Source organism: Caretta caretta, chromosome 5 (genome assembly GCF_965140235.1).
Source record: "Caretta caretta isolate rCarCar2 chromosome 5, rCarCar1.hap1, whole genome shotgun sequence".
Lineage (NCBI taxonomy): Eukaryota > Metazoa > Chordata > Testudines > Cheloniidae > Caretta > Caretta caretta.
Genome location: NC_134210.1, coordinates 74,486,475 through 74,503,622, shown reverse-complemented (window position 1 = coordinate 74,503,622; position 17,148 = coordinate 74,486,475). Strand labels below are relative to the sequence as shown.

At 36.4% G+C, this 17,148-nt stretch overlaps 1 protein-coding gene across 5 annotated transcripts in view; it reads right to left on the bottom strand.

Moving 5' to 3' along the window:
• Positions 1-1,076: 1,076 nt before the first annotated feature.
• Positions 1,077-17,148, bottom strand: part of AP3S1 (adaptor related protein complex 3 subunit sigma 1) — a 42,810-nt gene continuing 26,738 nt past the window's right edge. For 3 of the 5 annotated variants that reach the window (XM_048851329.2, XM_048851331.2, XM_048851332.1), the window contains exons 5-6: positions 12,584-12,691; positions 1,077-1,663 (exon numbers count right to left, since the gene is read on the bottom strand). In XM_048851329.2, coding sequence (XP_048707286.1) covers positions 1,535-1,663; positions 12,584-12,691 — 237 coding nt within the window. In that variant the 3' untranslated portion in view covers positions 1,077-1,534. Of the gene's footprint in view, positions 1,664-5,099; positions 5,948-9,080; positions 9,123-12,583; positions 12,692-17,148 lie in introns of those variants that run through there. The other 2 variants (XM_048851330.2, XM_075128615.1) reach the window with 2 other exon arrangements.

Below are 17,148 nucleotides of genomic sequence, written 5' to 3'. Positions count from 1 at the left end.
GAGTATATACCAGACAACACCAATGAGGTAACAGATCGTTCTAGCCACTTAGAACAAATCACATATCTTCCCCACAAAGAGCCAAGATCTTTATGGAAGTGGCTAAGTAACCTTTTCCATTTCTCTGGCATAGGAAACTGGTTGTTTCAGGGAGCCCTAACTCTCCTGTCTGGAATCCTCATAATTTTTGTACGTTTTCAGTTATTTTCCTGTTGTATCCAAAATTGTGTCAGGCATGCTACACAGATAGCTGCCCCAAACCAGAGTACTAATTTGATGATTTTAAATATCCCTGATGAACAAAGAGATAAAGAACGATTGATATGTGGAACCCAGTCATTGCTGGTCATTGCGTAGCTTGACCAAAAGGAGGGATTGTGAAAGCAGAATGAATTATATTGAAATTATAATTCATTAAAGAAATGCATCTGGTGGGTTTGTTGAAATATAGTTGTCAGGAAGAGAAACATTAAGGAGTGTGAGAAAAAAGGTCCTCAAACTAATTAACTTAGAGCTTCTACGGAGCTAGGAAATTGGTAAATGTTAGTATGCAAATAAGATATGTATGTATATTTGTCAGTTTCTACTTCCTTTTGTCTCTTATGTTAAATTGGCTTTGGCTGACCTGTATAAATAAGCTACCTTGAGCTTTTGCAGGGGGCTCACAATCACGTGGGTGCACTGGCAAAGCGCTTTGCTAATAAACAGAGTGGTCTGACAAATTCTGTGAGCCTTGAATCTGACTTTGACATAGGTCAACATGAAAAGATTTTCAGAATTAAGAACACACGTGTGCCACTTTTGAAAACATCTTTTTGTAACAGAAGTCTACACATTTCTACCCATTTTTAATAGAGGCAAATTTCTTCTTCAAAACAATCCTGAATAATCTGTGTGTGAAATTCATAGTTCCAGAACATTCACACAATATTTTAGTATAATTCTTTTAACATTTGGACATCAAAATGATACATTAACACTAACACAATTTTTTTTATACACACGCTTTGCTCAACAAACAGGAAGCAAGTGATTTGTTGCTAAGAGTAGATTTCAGACAAAAACATGTTTAGAAGTCCAGTTAATTATGACTTTATTTAAACAAAAACAAAAGACAGTTTAATGTTTTCATGCAACACACACACTCTGATCTTAAATAATCATGACAAACAGCAAAAGTAGATAAGGAATGCTGCACTAATCATAGACCTTAGTGGATATACAAAAAGACTCAATATTATAGGTTATATAAAGTAAAGAATATCTTAAATACTTTTCCAAAATACTGCAGCAGCCAAGACAGTGATATGCCTTACAAGGGCATAGGAATGGAATTTACAAAATCACACAGGAACTACCCATTTCCTTTAAAATCATTGCGCAAGACAAAAGCAACATTCAACTTCACATACTAATTTTACACAGAGTTTCTATGAAGTACCTTTACTTTTTATCCAAATAACAAAAGTTAGAAATGTCTTTGTTTGGTAAACCTCAATTACATTTTTCCTTGATTTTACCTGTAGTAGCCATTTTATTTAAAAGAGGGCAGGTTTGGCACTTTTATACTGATGTCACCAATATTAATATTTCTTGGGATCTCTGGAAGATTCATATTCTTTACAGCTGACACAGCCCGGGCTGGGGCTCCTGCTAAACCAGCCTGTATATAGATGTAAAGAAAAAAAATACAACACAGGTGAAGCCTATTACTACAAGTGGTATAGGCAGACAACACTAACATTTAAATTGTTTGCACGGTTATGAGATTAGAAAGACCAGATAGTAGTTTGGGTTGGAATGAAATGGGTTATTTGGAAATACTAAACCAGAAAGAGAAAACAGTTCACACAACGTCTAAAATATTATGGAAACACGCTGTGTCAATTTGATGAAAAGTATATGGGAGTAGGGAAGGACCAGAGGAAACCAGGCTAAGTAATATGTACGTTGTAAAACCACCACACTGAGATATAGCTGAAGCTAACATACTGTCTTTAACTTGTACTGATCCTAAAGCCACTTACATGATCCATAATCTCAAATCATTCGAGACACCTGCAATTCCTAAGAATACTGAGACATTAACAGTCATAGCTTAATTTTATTGGCTTGAGTCAAGTCAAACACTAAACAATTGTATTTAGTGTTAATTTCCTCTGCTCTGGTCTTTAATCAGTTAAAGTCACTCATTAATCTGTAAAATAAAAGAACATTTTACAACTAATTTTATTCTAGTACTGCCATTTAGACAAAGTTGCTGCCATGCCTAAGTACCACGGGCTAGATCCTCAGCTGGTGTAAACTGACATAGCTCTGCAAACTTCTATGCAGCTACACCAATTTACAGCGAACTAATGATCTGATCCCAAGTCTGTACAAGGGGCAAAAAACCCATACAACTCTTTATTTTAAAGATTTTTTGCACAGTAACTGGTTTTCTAATGATTTATTCTAGTATTTCTTTTAAAAAGTAATGACTTGAAAAATACATAAAATACATTTAGGATCAAAGGCCCATATTTTTAGAATTGCACCACCACCAACAAAAATGTAGTACTGGAATGTACACAACTGCACACAATCACAGTAATTACGTGCATGCAATTCTGAAAAGCTGAGCCTAACATTTTCAATGGAATGCAAAACAAAGCATGAATCATTTGAATTTCTTCTGCCCACTTACTAACGATGCTGATTTTTTCCCCTTTAATATTTAAGGGGAAAAAATGCTCATGAGTTAAGTTTTTTATGCCAAGCATTATTACCCTGTAGATTTTTTGTATGGCCAAATGACAAGTTGTATCCCCTGAAAACAAGGATTTGTAGTAGAAATACTGACTAAATAATTTCCAACTCAGAGCTCTATGGGATACAGAGAACCTCTCTCCATTATTAGTTTCTAAATACAGGTGTTCCTAATTGAAAAGCATAAAGAATTATTTAAAGATAGAAACTAGAATCAAATCACCATTGTATTTACTAGTGTGCAGAAAAGCTAAAACTTATTTTAAACACCATAACTTTCCCCATTAATAAAACAACTCATTGCACATGTATGGTCAGATGTAGAATGTGAAAACAAGACTGACTGTCTTGCTGAAACATATGTAGAATTTACCTGTATCAGTATTTCAGGTTTACAACACAGGAAAAAAGAAAAGGAGTACTTGTGGCACCTTAGAGACTAACCAATTTATTTGAGCATGAGCTTTCGTGAGCTACAGCTCACTTCATCGGATGCATACCGTGGAAACTGCAGCAGACTTTATATATACACAGAGAATATGAAACAATACCTCCTCCCCTATTACCAGCAGGAGAGTGAGTTTGTGTGTGTATGGGGGTGGGAGGGATGTGAGAATACCTGGATTTGTGCAGGAAATAGCCCGACTTGATTATGTAAAGAGTTGTCACTTTGGATGGGCTAGCACCAGCAGGAGAGTGAATTTGTGTGGGGGGGTGGAGGGTGAGAAAACCTGGATTTGTGCTGGAAATGGCCCACCTGATGATCACTTTAGATAAGCTATTACCAGCAGGACAGTGGGATGGGAGGAGGTATTGTTTCATATTCTCTGTGTATATATAAAGTCTGCTGCAGTTTCCACGGTATGCATCCGACGAAGTGAGCTGTAGCTCACGAAAGCTCATGCTCAAATAAATTGGTTAGTCTCTAAGGTGCCACAAGTACTCCTTTTCTTTTTGCGAATAGACTACAGACTAACACGGCTGTTACTCTGAAACACAGGAAAGAGACCCATAAGCAGCTAGAGTGTTAGACAGGCTGCTGGCTATTCTCACTAATATTACTTTTTTAAAAGTCTGCAAAATGGTTTTAAAAAGCAAAAGGTATTTGGAAAGATAGAGATTTAAATTTAATATTCTCTAGATTAAGAACATTAAAACTTGTCTATCGAGGCTTAACATAGTGCTTAATACATTAACAATTTTTTTGAATTAAATTTACATAGGCAATTCTCAGAACTAACGATCTTAGAAAGCAATATTCCTGTACAATATTTATACTTGGGGGACTTAAGTAATGAGCTAATATAAACAAATGGCAAGAAAAAAAATGTAAAAGCTATTCCAATAAACAAAAGATTAAACATTTGGAGATGGAAGGTATCTTAAGATTTTATTCTAAACTGGGTAAGGACCCTGAATTCTGAGTGAGCAACATGGCAAAAAAGAATGGTGGTTTTCTGGAGACATCTGATTCATACTTGTTCATAATAGTATTTTCTGTAATTAATTACTGCTCAAAGTACAGTCTCTACATGTAATGTATAATGTTTTTAAAAGATAGTTTGTAGTATTTACAGTAATTGGGGTAAGGTGCATGTGACATCTGTGGTATCAGCTTGCAGTGGTGAACAAAACCCCCACAGATATGCAACAATTCATTAGATATTGCTACGCAATATCCAGATTTAAAGACGGACTACAAAGTGGAACAGTATTTTTTCTCTCCACTGCTCTTTTACAAGGACTAAAGTTGATCTAAGATTTTCCCCAACCCCATACAATTTTGTTTTTATACAAAAGACAGAAAAACCGAAGATGAAATCCTCACTTCTCTGGACTTTTTATGCCCCATGGAAGGGTTAGTGCAGTGCAAACGGGCTCTTAAACTTTTGGATCCAGCCACAGGAGGATCAGGGTTGAAGCAGATAGCTGTGAGTGTCTTCTGTGGACCCCTCACAAACACTGGCATAAGAGGCATGCCAGGTTGAGAAGGGCATATCAGGGACGGCACTGTAACACTAGAGATTCTAGGCAGTGCTGCAGCACATAGGAAGCCAGACCATGCTGCCGTAACTTAATCGGTGCCCCATCCCCACCCTGGCTGTCTAAATGGTGCTGGGGAACATGAAGTACACCAGAACTGGGAAAGCTTGAAGCCACTTCATGGGCTGAGGCACAGTACAGAACCTCACCTAAAAAGAATACCAGAAGTACTGTACCCTGACTTCCCTCTTGTAGCTGGAAAACTGTCACCATCATCTCAACTCCATGAGAGAGGAAGTCAGGACCTGGTATTACTAATATAAAAACTCACAAGTAGAAATTTAAAAAAAAAAAACCTTGAAGCTCACTTTATACATCACACAAGAGCACTGCCAAGCACAGCACTACCTTTTTTATTGTGGTTTGCCTTTAAAAAAACATAATGCAATGAGATAATGCAACAAGAAATTGATTGTAAAACCTCCTTTTTGATTTGAGAGTCTTGAAACATCTGTATTAATACACAAATAACTGTTCAGAAAGTTTTACAAGATACCAAAGAAAATGTGAATTTCCTCCTCTAACTTGATTTCTCTCTCTTTTAAATACAATATTGAGTTGCCGGAGAAAAATCCTTTGAGCAATTCCAAGAATAGGACAATGTAAACTGTTTTCCATACAGAAGACGTAAATACTGTTAAAGCAACAACAAAAGCAATGAATTATACAATTCAAAACTTAAACAATGGGAAACCAGCAAAATACTATAAATAATGCACATGGTCCACATAGACAGACATGGGTGGCAATTTAAAACACAGATGTCTTTCTAGGTGACTAGGATGGAGATCCCGTACCCTAATTTAATGCAGATTAGGGTTCAGGCAAAAATTTACTCTAATTTAATGAAGGATAATTTTTCTTTTTTGAATGGACAAATAAAAACTTGAACATAACTGGCCATTATTTTTACCTACCTGCAGCTATCCTCTTTACATAGACTTACAGTCCCTGACTCCCACCCCAAGAAAATGAAGACATAATTGAGAATTATTTAAAATACCATAATTGACACCCAAAAAATAAAATAATTAAAATAAAATCAAAAATACAACACCACACTTTTAACTAAACTTCATCTATGACAATTTTGGTTTAAGATCAAAGAATATCCATGATAGGAGGACTACGGCATTTCAGATTGCCTCTTCTCTGCCTGCAAGTGAAACAGTTTCCAGAGTGAAAGATAAGGATACATCTTCATACACTAGAGCGTAGACATTCTCAAGCCACCACTCCCTTTTCTCCTAAAGTCCTCCTCTTTATTAAATGGATTTGTGATTTGACATGTCTCATTTACATACTGCAATGCCCTTTTAGCACAACCATTCTCACAATTTTATAAGCACAAGACAAAGTCATACAGTACTTCTAAGACACACTGAACAGATTTTTAGATTAAGAGGTCTAATAAAAAAAATCTGACAAAAGGTATTACAGTAACAAAAAAAGTAATCCACAGTAAAAGTAGTTTGTGTTTGTATTAAGTTGTTATATATTGAATGCATCAGCAGACTTATCAATGTTTAGTATGTCAAGTAGTAAACTGGTGATCAATTCTGCTATTTTTCTGTAATTCCTGCTGCCAAGAGAAAATTTAATTTATGAAAGAAAAAAGGAATCACAAGAAATACTTCAAATTCAATTTGTTCATAAAAGGTTTGCGGCAGGTACCTGATGAGAAAGTAGTTACTGTAATATTGCACAGTATAGCTTTCAACTACTTTTATTATTCAATACTTTAGAAGAAAAGTTAGGGTGGCGAAGGAAAAATTATAACACTTTAAAAAACTAAGTGGCAAGCCTTGATCATGCAGTGAATTATGAAGGTTCACAGCAAGCAAAATGACCTAAGCAAGTGAAAATGACATTTTTCAAGCAAGTTCATGAAGTTTTAGAAGTACGGTATGAACTTGCATATAGCTGTTATTACAATGAACCAAACACCGTATTTTCCCCCTAGCTGCTTTGTATTCTCCATTTCACTGTTAAAAAATGTTGTACACTAATCCTGAAACACCTGACATGTTAATGCTTTATTCACAGCCACTGCAAGAATGTTTGTAAATCTGATAGTATACTTAAAGGCTTGTGGCTTCAACATGAATTATCAATGCCACATAAGAAACTTTAAATAATATGGCTGTTTTGCTTGAGATCAAAGCTAGCACATTCCGTTGAGTAGCATGAACAGAAAATGTTCTTCTATTTATCAAATGAGAAATTTCAATTCACTTAAATACTAAATATGTGAGGTATAATTTGAGGTCATTATTTTGTTAATAGGGCAGTTATATGTCACAATATTCTTTCCTGATAATCCTGGTATAATGTGTTACATGAAGATAACCCTAGAAATGTTGATTTTATTCACATTTTTTAAAAGATCTCAAGTACATAGGAACAGATTACTGGTGCTTTTGAAAGTTTAGGTAATATCCATGTATGCTTCTTACTACACAAATGGATAAATATTTAGCTTGTGGAGCTGTTGGAAGGGCAGCCTAACTGTTATAGTGAAAAGGAGGGACAAAAACATGAAGCTTACTTGAAAATGAATTAATGAAGGCTGAAACCCTGCTAGAGAAACTGGTCTTTTCCATATGTATTGGAATGTACTTGGATATCACTGCTGCTGGTGTTTTATACCAACTTCTCCTCCCAGAGGAAGTATGATTTCAAAGCAGCAGGGTTATGAATAGGATGAAAGGATGCAATACAGAATAAAAAGGAATGATCATGTTCTCTGCTCATGAGGTTAGATAAATGAACAGAATTAGAGAAAAAACAAAATGAAGTCTGCAGGTATATCAAAATGAGGCCAAACAGATAGAAGACTTAGACATACTCTTAGAAATTTCAAGCACTTGAATCACAAAGATAGTAATGGATGGGAATGATTTTTTGTTTGATTGTTTTTTCTTTAAATTGCCAGACCCAAAAATAAAAAACAGAACCTGCGAACACAACAGAAAACAAAAAAAGTAGCAATATGCCAAAAACTATTGAAAAATTAGCTCCTCTTTCTTACATAGTGAAATATGGCTTATTTTCAGTGACTTGAGGATGAGGATGGTAATTTGTTTAGATTACTTCCTTCATATAATACAAGAAGTTTCAAATTCAAGTAAAATATGTTCTTACCATATAAAATATTTCTACACTAAGCCTTTAAAATGCAGAATAGTAAAACCTGACTTCAGATAAGCTATACTTGTTGAAATATTCTTTAAAAAATCATTTTAAAAAGCAGATTTATTTCAAAGGTATTCTACAACTAATGCACATTGACATTTAAATTACTGAGTTGTACTTAATGTTTCAAATAACCAGGGTCAAAGGGGCAGTCGGCACATTCTGAACTTAAAATGTTCACTTCCTTGTCCTTTTCCAAATTCTTTTTTTTCATATCTGACTTGGATCGCTGGCTGTTGCTCCATAAGACTCCCTGTGAAAATACCAGAGTGTCTCCTGAAGAAGGAGCCAATGATCCACAACTTCTCTGGACATCAGTACTTGCAAAAGGAGAAAAATATACATTTGAAGTTCATTATGTGCAGACTGTCCTTTGACCCTATTCATTAGTGACATTCAGCACAATAACTTCAACCTTAAAAAGCCAATTATAACATCTGTAGGTCATCTTTACATTTCACCTCTATAATTTTAAATTCTATGGATTATTCAATATTTATTTGGGATTAAACTTTTAAAACAAAAATGCTTTGTTGTTTATGTGCAACTTGTTCTAAAATTTCACTCCAATACAAGAGCATAAAGGTTCTGATTTTTAATTTGAAATACTGAGTTTGGAAGCTGTACCATTAGAGCAAACACTCACTATGTTAAGGCTCTCATCGGTAGAATGTTCCTGACCATACACTTAGAGTTTAAGTTTTTCAACCACGTGACACTGCACTTGTAATGTCAGCTATTTGTGTGCTCAACTGTTATTCAGATTAATATTTTTTAATTAAAAAAAGATCCACAATTTTTGTAATTTAAATGCTGACACAAAAAAACCCAAAGTTAAATTCTACAATGTAGGAAGAAAAATAAAATAAAATAAAGAACATATGAAGTAAATGACAAGCTAGTAAAATACACTCTGGCCAATAAAAGATGAGGGAACTACAAGAAGAAACTAGCACAAAAAGTAGGCTACAAGGACTGGCATGGGTATATTAACACATAATTTTTGAGTCTGGCCTAAATAATTTATTGCCTTTGACATCATTTTGCTTTCCCTTTTTGTTAAAAATACATTTTTTTCTCAAAGTCAGCAATACCTGTGTCTACCTGTCCTGTCTGGGAGACTGAAAGATAAAGGTCTGTAAGAGAGAAGAATGGAAAGAGCTAGAAAAGATCAGGAGGTTTGGAAAAATGAGGTCCGACTTAAAAGTAAGACTAAATTCACACCCATCTTAACACCCCAAATAGAACACAAGTAGCCCAGTTTTAGCTGTGGACCTGATAGCATCCCAATGATCTTCTCCCTTAAGCTTCCCTCCCTTAATCCCAAATCACAGTAATGTTTTTGGTTCAGAGGGATTGACCAGGAATCCATTCAGGGACCAACAATGCTGCTCCGTAGTCACATGTGTCAGCAATGAAGCGCACGCGACACACTTCCCCTCCCTCCAGAAAGGGGCATATTGCCTCATATTCTCATAGTCCAGGTGACAAAGGATTATAGCCAGAAACCAAATCTGAGACTCCATCACAACAATGCAAAGTGCTACTATTCTGCCAAGGGCCCTGGCTAAGCAGTCTTTGGTTTGATAAAGGAGTTTGTTACTCACATTTGTGAATGCAATAAACACATGTTTAATTCTTCATGTTAAATTTCAACTGAAATCCAACAAAAAAAACTTGGAGCAGCTTAACTGTTCAAATGTTTGACATACAACAGTAAGGCAGACAAAATCTACATATAATCATCTTGCATTTTATTCTATTGAAACTGAACCCAAAACTGAACCCCACACCTATCCACCCACTTTATATTAAAATTTAAGTGAAATGTAAGTAATTTCTGAAGATGTAGGCTAAATATATTTCATGAAATTTGCCATTTTAGCTGCAAAAGGAAAAGCAGCTTATCTTTCATACAACTACTTTCTGGACCCAAGCATTTCTAATAGATGGAAACCATACTAAAAGTCAAGAGCTGTAAAGCGTTTGGAAGCCTTGGTAATCTTACGAGTATGAAGTACAAGATCCCATTGAAAACAGCCTCTGGAGAGCTTTTGTTCATTTATTTCTAACGTTGTTTCAATCAAAGGTTATCAAAATGACAAGATCCACTGGTTTCTAAAAGTTGTCTGCTACAAAAGAACTTTAATATATACCATGTAGATATATGTTTCAGTTTAAGGTTTGTATCTGGTCAGTTCACCTTTGGGAAAATGAGCTGAGACACAATACCTTTAGTCAAAAAGGAAACAGGAGAAGAAATAGAGATCAGGGAAGAAATGAAGATTAGGTATACATGTAACAAATGACTAATGAATTGACTGAGTAAACATTCACGATGGACTCTAGAATATCATAATATTACATTAACTGTCAGAGCTGAAAAAGAAACAGTAACTGTACTCAAAATCTGCATTAATGAAGAGCAGATTGTGAAGCTATCCACTCCATCCCAGTCACCAAGTATTTCAGTTTACTACTATTATAATTTTACCTTCTATAATTCATTGCTCTATACAACAGGCAAAATTGCTATGTGGCTAATATATGGAGCCAAACTTCCCATGAGCCAAATTAATTACTTGTTTGTATTTTTCTATTAATTAGTTTTGTATTTCAGGCATCATATTAAGAAAAAGGTAGTTAACTTGCAGATGAGGTAGTGGGAAACAATAATTAATAGGGCTCACTGCACTCAACTGACAGATTTGAGATGAGTAATCAAAAGACTGTTCTCTGACTGATTTAGCAACAGAATTAACAAGTTAGTGAATAAATACCTTAACTAGTGTTTTTAGGCAGAGCTTAAAGAAGTTCTTCAAACACCATGACATAGTAATCTTAAGAAATTATGCCTCTTAAACCTTAGGTTACTGTCTTGCTGTATCCATCATAGAAAACTATGTAAAGAAGTTACTCAGATAGATCTTACCTTATTTTATAAGGGGGAAAAAACAAACAACATTTACTTGGGCAAGATCAATAACTTCGTCAGAAAGTTAAACGGCATTTTGGGCATCTTATTAAAATTCTATAATTTATTATTGGGCATACATTGGCATAAACAGTATCATATCATTGTCAACTTGTGTGTTTCTCAGTCAGTGCTGTGCTGCTTCTTTGAAGCGACCAAGAAGTGGTGCAAAATGGAAAATCAGAGGCACAGACAGACTGAAACGGTTGCTATGCCAGATTACGAACTAGGAGTAACAGTATAAATGGCTGGACATAACATAGCTTCAGAGCTCATTTCTCATTTAATTTGGTAGATGTAATAAAAATATTTGTTAAAATGGAAACTATTAAATTTGCAGTGTTTTCCCAATTTGAACGATAGCAATGAGCTTCCAGAAAAAGATAAATTGGTCAGACACAGGATTATCGCCTCTCACAAACAAGGATCAGTCAAGGAGGTTTAGCTAACATATTGCTGGTTTACGCTGCAAGTGACACAATATATAAAGATCATAACATTTTATGTCACAGTTATATTACTTCTAGCATTCTCCCCACTGCAAATTAAATTCAGCAGTACTAAACTAAGCCAATTAGATATCAGGTTCTGCAGAATCAAACACTTGGCACTGAATTTATTTAAACTACAGTTATATCCTGCCAGTGAATTGGTGATAGCCATAAGTATAAATTTGAGCACATTTGCCTACTCAAATTTATTTGGCCACTGTACATACAGAATGCAATCTTCCTATTTGAAGGTACACTGAAGACCAAATCTTAGGGTTTGTCTGCATGAACAGTTAGACTGTGGCAAACTGAAAAGTAGATTCTAGCCAGCACTTGCCTACTGCAGTCTCGCTGTCCATGCGCAGCCTGCTGACATGCCTGAACAGTTCATTACTGCGCTTTAATCTATATTCCTCTTTGAAATGGGACGAGCTCAAAGTGCTCTAACAAACTGTGTGCATCAGCAGGATGCACAAAAATAGTGAGACTGTGGCAGGGTTGCGTGGGGTAGCTTCAGATTCTAGGTTCTGCAGTCAAATTGTTCATGTAGACAAACTCTTATTGCTGCAAATAATGGCAGAACTCCCATCTGTTAAATGGGACCAGGATTGGGCTTTAAATGCATAATCACCCTCCCACTTCCACCCCAGTTTATCATTTTGTGTTACAGTATTACTATGACACCGAATACACTACCACTTATTTAACACTTTACAATCTTGTTCGTATAGGTATATATATATATACAGGTATATATATCTTTTCCCTTAAGTTCTACAGCCAGTATTGGGTTCCATCATGAAAAAACAAACAAACAAACAAACAAACAAACAACAAGAAGCCAGAGGTCTTGAGTGAAAGAAATTTAAAGGACTATCAATGCACACTGATACCAATGGCAGATGTGGCTTTGTTTGATAAAAGTAACAAAAGAATAATTAGCTACTATTCTATGCAGTTATCACACAAGATGAAATGTACCACATACTAAATGTGCAGTGTCAATGTTTAGCACTATAAGCAAGCAACTGTATCTCGTATGGTATTGAAGGACAAACAGCACAGGCTGCATATCATGCAGATATTATGATCATGCTTTAAGTTAAAGGTCATTATAGTCTCTCAGCCTTACCTCAGATTTCTCCAGTTTATTTTGTGCATCAATTTGAGTGACAATTTCATTCATGTTGGTCTCCAAAACCATTCCACCCATGACCATCTCAGCAAGAATGTTATGGACCTAAGAAAGGTCACAAAACAATATTTATTTTAATCCGCAAAATACTGTCTGAGTGTTAAGGTGCCAACTACACCATTTACAGAAAATTTATATTTCTGGGTAACATCTAAACAGCCTTTTAAAAATTGTAGGGTACAGAAAAAGTTGACATGAGTCCAAAGTCCACACAGCGAGATCAGCAGCCCTGCCTGTTTGATGACTAACACCGGAATAAGTGGGAACACTAGTCTCCATTCCCTTTTTAGTCTTTTCTGCAGAGACTGCCAACAAGGGTGCCAATTAATACCAGGTACACTAATGTTTTTAAGAAGGGAGCATTTATGGGATTAAAAACATTGTTCAGAAACATACATAACAGCAATGAGCACCTTGGACAGGCAGTTTTTTGGTATGAAATAAAAAAATATACAGTTTAAGCTAAAATAACCAGATAACTTTCATTCCGTAACAAACCAGGCAGGATTAAGGGAAGTAGACTTCAGCTAGACAAGGAAGTTGAGTTAATATCTTTTATTGGATCAATTTCTGTTGGTGAGAGAGACAAGATTTTGAGCCACACAGAGCTCTTCTTCAGGTCTGGGAAACAAAAAAGCAAAATGCAAGGTGGAACAGATTGTTTAGCGTAAGCAGTTAGCACACACTGTAAAGTGGCCCTTTAACACCTCTGCAGTCATAAAACAAAAAGAGGGGGTTAGTGGGTTATAGATTATAGTACATACATCCAGTGTCTTTGTTCAGTATATGATTTTTAGAGTCTAGCAAAATAATGAATTTAAGCTCCCAGGCATGTCTTTTGATAGTGTTGTACATGTTTCCTTTGAAGATGAGGACTGATAGGTCAGACACAGAGTGATCGCTTTGTGAAAAGTGTTTGCCCACAAGTGATAAGGTTTTTTTGTCTTTCATGATTTTCCTGTGTGAGCTCGCTCAAGCACACAGTGATTGTCTGGTTTCACCCACATAATTGTTATTGGGGCATTCAATGGACTGGATGAGGTATATCACATGTTGTGATAGGTACATGTAGAATGTGTGGAAGGTGTGTTGTGGTGGTGGGGGGGGGGGGTGCCGATCATTGTAGCAGTGGAGATATTTCTGCAGGTTTTGCATCTGTTGTTCTGACAGGGCCTGAAGCCACTTTGAACTGATATGTCCCAGTCTGTGGGGACCTTGCTTTTGATGATGAGTGCGGAAAGGCCAAGGGGCTGCCTGAAATCCAGAAGTGGGAGTTCAGGAAAGGCCTCCCACAGGATGCGGTACCCACTGAGTAAGGGTTGTAACCCTGCATGGGCTCAAGTGTGGGGTGGCAGGCGCCAAACAGGGGGATGTGGTCAGAGGGGGTCTTATCTCTGTATTGAAGCAGGCTCTCTCAGGGCATTTGGGTGGCCCATTCCATGACATGATCTACTTCTCTGGTGGAGTGTCCCCATCAGACAAAGGCAGCCATAATGTGCCAAGATTTACATCCTGTAGCACACGCTGTGGCATCACAGATTTCTTGGGGTGGTTACTGCATCCATGAAGGTAGGCATTGTGTTCTGTGGGTTTTTTGTATACGGTTGTCTACAGGGCTCTACTGCTGAAGTCAACTGTGGTGTCCAGGAAGTTGATGCTAGTGTGGGAGTGTTCCAGAGAGAGTTTAATGGATGAATGGTGGTTGTTGAAGTTGTGGTGGAAATCTATGAGGGAGTTTAACCAATCTGTGCAGAGGATGAAAATATCAGTGATGTATTTCAGGTATATCATTGGTTTCATAGTGTATCGGTGCAGAACTTCTTCTTCAAAGAGGCCCATGAAGAGGCTGGCATATTGGGGAATCATCCTAGTACCCATGGCTGTTCCTATGGTTTGAAAAAAAAGTGTATGTTGCTGTATATAAAATTGTCATGAGTGAGGATGAAATGGATGAGTTTGGCAATGTATTTGGGGTAGATATGAGGATTGCCCATTGTCTTGTAAATATCTGAAGCAGACCGCGATTCCATCATTGTGTATGGGCAAATGACATCCATGGTGGCAAGGATGGTGTTCTTATCAAGGTTAATATTGCTGAATTTGTGAAGGAAGTCAGTTGTGTCCTGGAGGAAGCTGGCCCTTTGTGGGGTGAGTGGTATGACGTCAGTTTCTATGAGCTCTGATATTCCATTAGTAAGAGTGCCATGGCCAGATATGATGGATTTATCCGGGTTCCCTTGTTTGGGTACCTTGGGAAGCAGAAGATCTCTAGAATGGGTTTGTGGGGGATGAGTTTGTAGACTCTCTCTTGGTGTTGTCTGGGGAAGGTTCTGATGGTATCCTAAAGCTCCTGGGTAAACTGTAGTGTGGGGTCTTTTGTAAGTTCTTTATCATAGGTTGTGCCGGAGAGTAGTCTGTTGGCCTTGTTAATGTTGTCATCACGGTTGAGGACTACAATGGCGCCCCCTTTGTCTGCTAGTTTGATCATTATCTGGTGGTTAGATCTCAAGGACTGCATGGCTGTCCTCTCGGCAGTGGAGAGATTATGGTGGATCTGAAGTTTGTTAAGGATTTCGTGGTTAATTTTTTTCCTGAACCATCTTTTCTCTCTAATATCCTGGGACTGAAACAGCTACAACTGCGCCTGCAGACTTTAGATGTTCAGTCTAATCCTAGAAAATATCTGACTAAGATTGTTCTTGCCCTCCTAACCCCCGAAAATAGTTTATTACTGCATTCAAGGTTACTCTTTTCTTCTTGAGAGATTGCTAAACCATTACTTTGCCACAAGAGTTGGTTTGGTTGATAATTAAATGGAAAACTGATCAAGCTTCTTTAGAAATGAAAACTTATGGAAATAAATCTATCAAAATGAAGTTCAGTCCCATTGCTGTATTCTGTTCACCTTTAAATCCATCTTATGGCATTTGTTTCCTGAAGTCATTCATTTATGTGAAACACATACTTAAGAGAACATTGTCCATTGCAGATGCTTTAACAACTTCTAGGTCAAAAGTTACATTTCTCAACATGACATCCTCCAAAACGACTCATGCAGAATATTAAATTTTTGTGCTTTGCAACTGCTACAATGCTACATTTACTAATAATTTAATTTTTTAAATAAATTATACGTATTTACAGTTAACATTGCTAATTCCCAAGAGAGTCTGAATTTTCAAATTGTCCCAGGTATTATAAATCAAATAATTTTGTGCCTCTCCAGTAAGCATTTTCAAAATTAGACAAATTGTTTTTTAAGATACTGTTTGAAACACAGTTTAAGTGTGTAACACACACCATCTAAGTAGTGTGGCCTACTCTCTTCACCAACTTATGGCAAAGCTATTCTAACTACCTCTAAGTTCTCATGAAAATTTGATTACATTCTCAGAAACGGATAAGTAATATAACAGATGTAGGTTCAATGAACTTGAACCATAAAAAATTGTAACTACGTGGGATGTTTAAAAGACAAGGGAAGACCCAGTGGGGGGAAAACCTGCCCTATTCATTGCTTTTCTTTGCTTCAATTTAGAAAATTCACATGGTGAAAACGTTCTAGAACATGTATTTAAAACATTTACCATACATGTAGCTGCAAAGATGCAGGAGGCAGTTTCAAAAAGAGTAAAATTGCCAATAAAATCATCTTGATAGTTCAAAAATAAAAGCCATTTTGAAGATGAAAGTGCTGATGAAAAACATTTAAATCTCTGAGCCCTAAATTGTGGAATCAGCCCACTATTACTACATTAACAATTCTTTGAGTTATCCACATTGATTCAGATGTATTCTATGCTTATGTCCTGGTTTCAGGCAAAATAGTTTTCATACATGAATTAATCTTGGCTATATATTTAGTAATGTGCAGTATTTCAACCCCACAGTAACTGTAAAGACAACCAACATTTGATAACATTTGTAGAGAGCTAAAGAGTGTGACGTGCAAGCAATCTGGCACATCAAAGCATGCTTCTTTCATCATTTTGGCTATTTGTAACATTTCCCAGTTATGGAGATAGATCAAAGAAAGAAGCAAACAGAGACAAAGTATAATGAGATAGCAAAATGTGAGGCACTTATGTACTGATCTAAAAAGAACCACCACAATTCCTGTTTTTGTGCTACAACTTTGAAGGAATAGTCTAAAGAACAGTATTGAAAACTAGTTTGTTAGTCTATTTCAATTGAAACATGATAAACACATTCAGAGAAGAATGAACAGCTCTCTTCCCTCACGTGCCTCTGCTGCAGAGTTTTAAGAGTCAGACTATCAAACATTAAGGGAAATGATTAAAAAAAAATCCTTATTAGAGTGGATTATTTCCCCTGGAAAGGATGTGCACACTGTACATATGCCTTGTAACACAGCCAACAGAACCGGCCTAGAAAGAGTAAACTAGGGGTGGAGAAAAAGAGTTGTCACTCCTCCAATACTGGCTTGTACCTAGATTAATTCAGCACCTTCCAAATTCAGAATTAAAAAAAGGGGAAAAGTG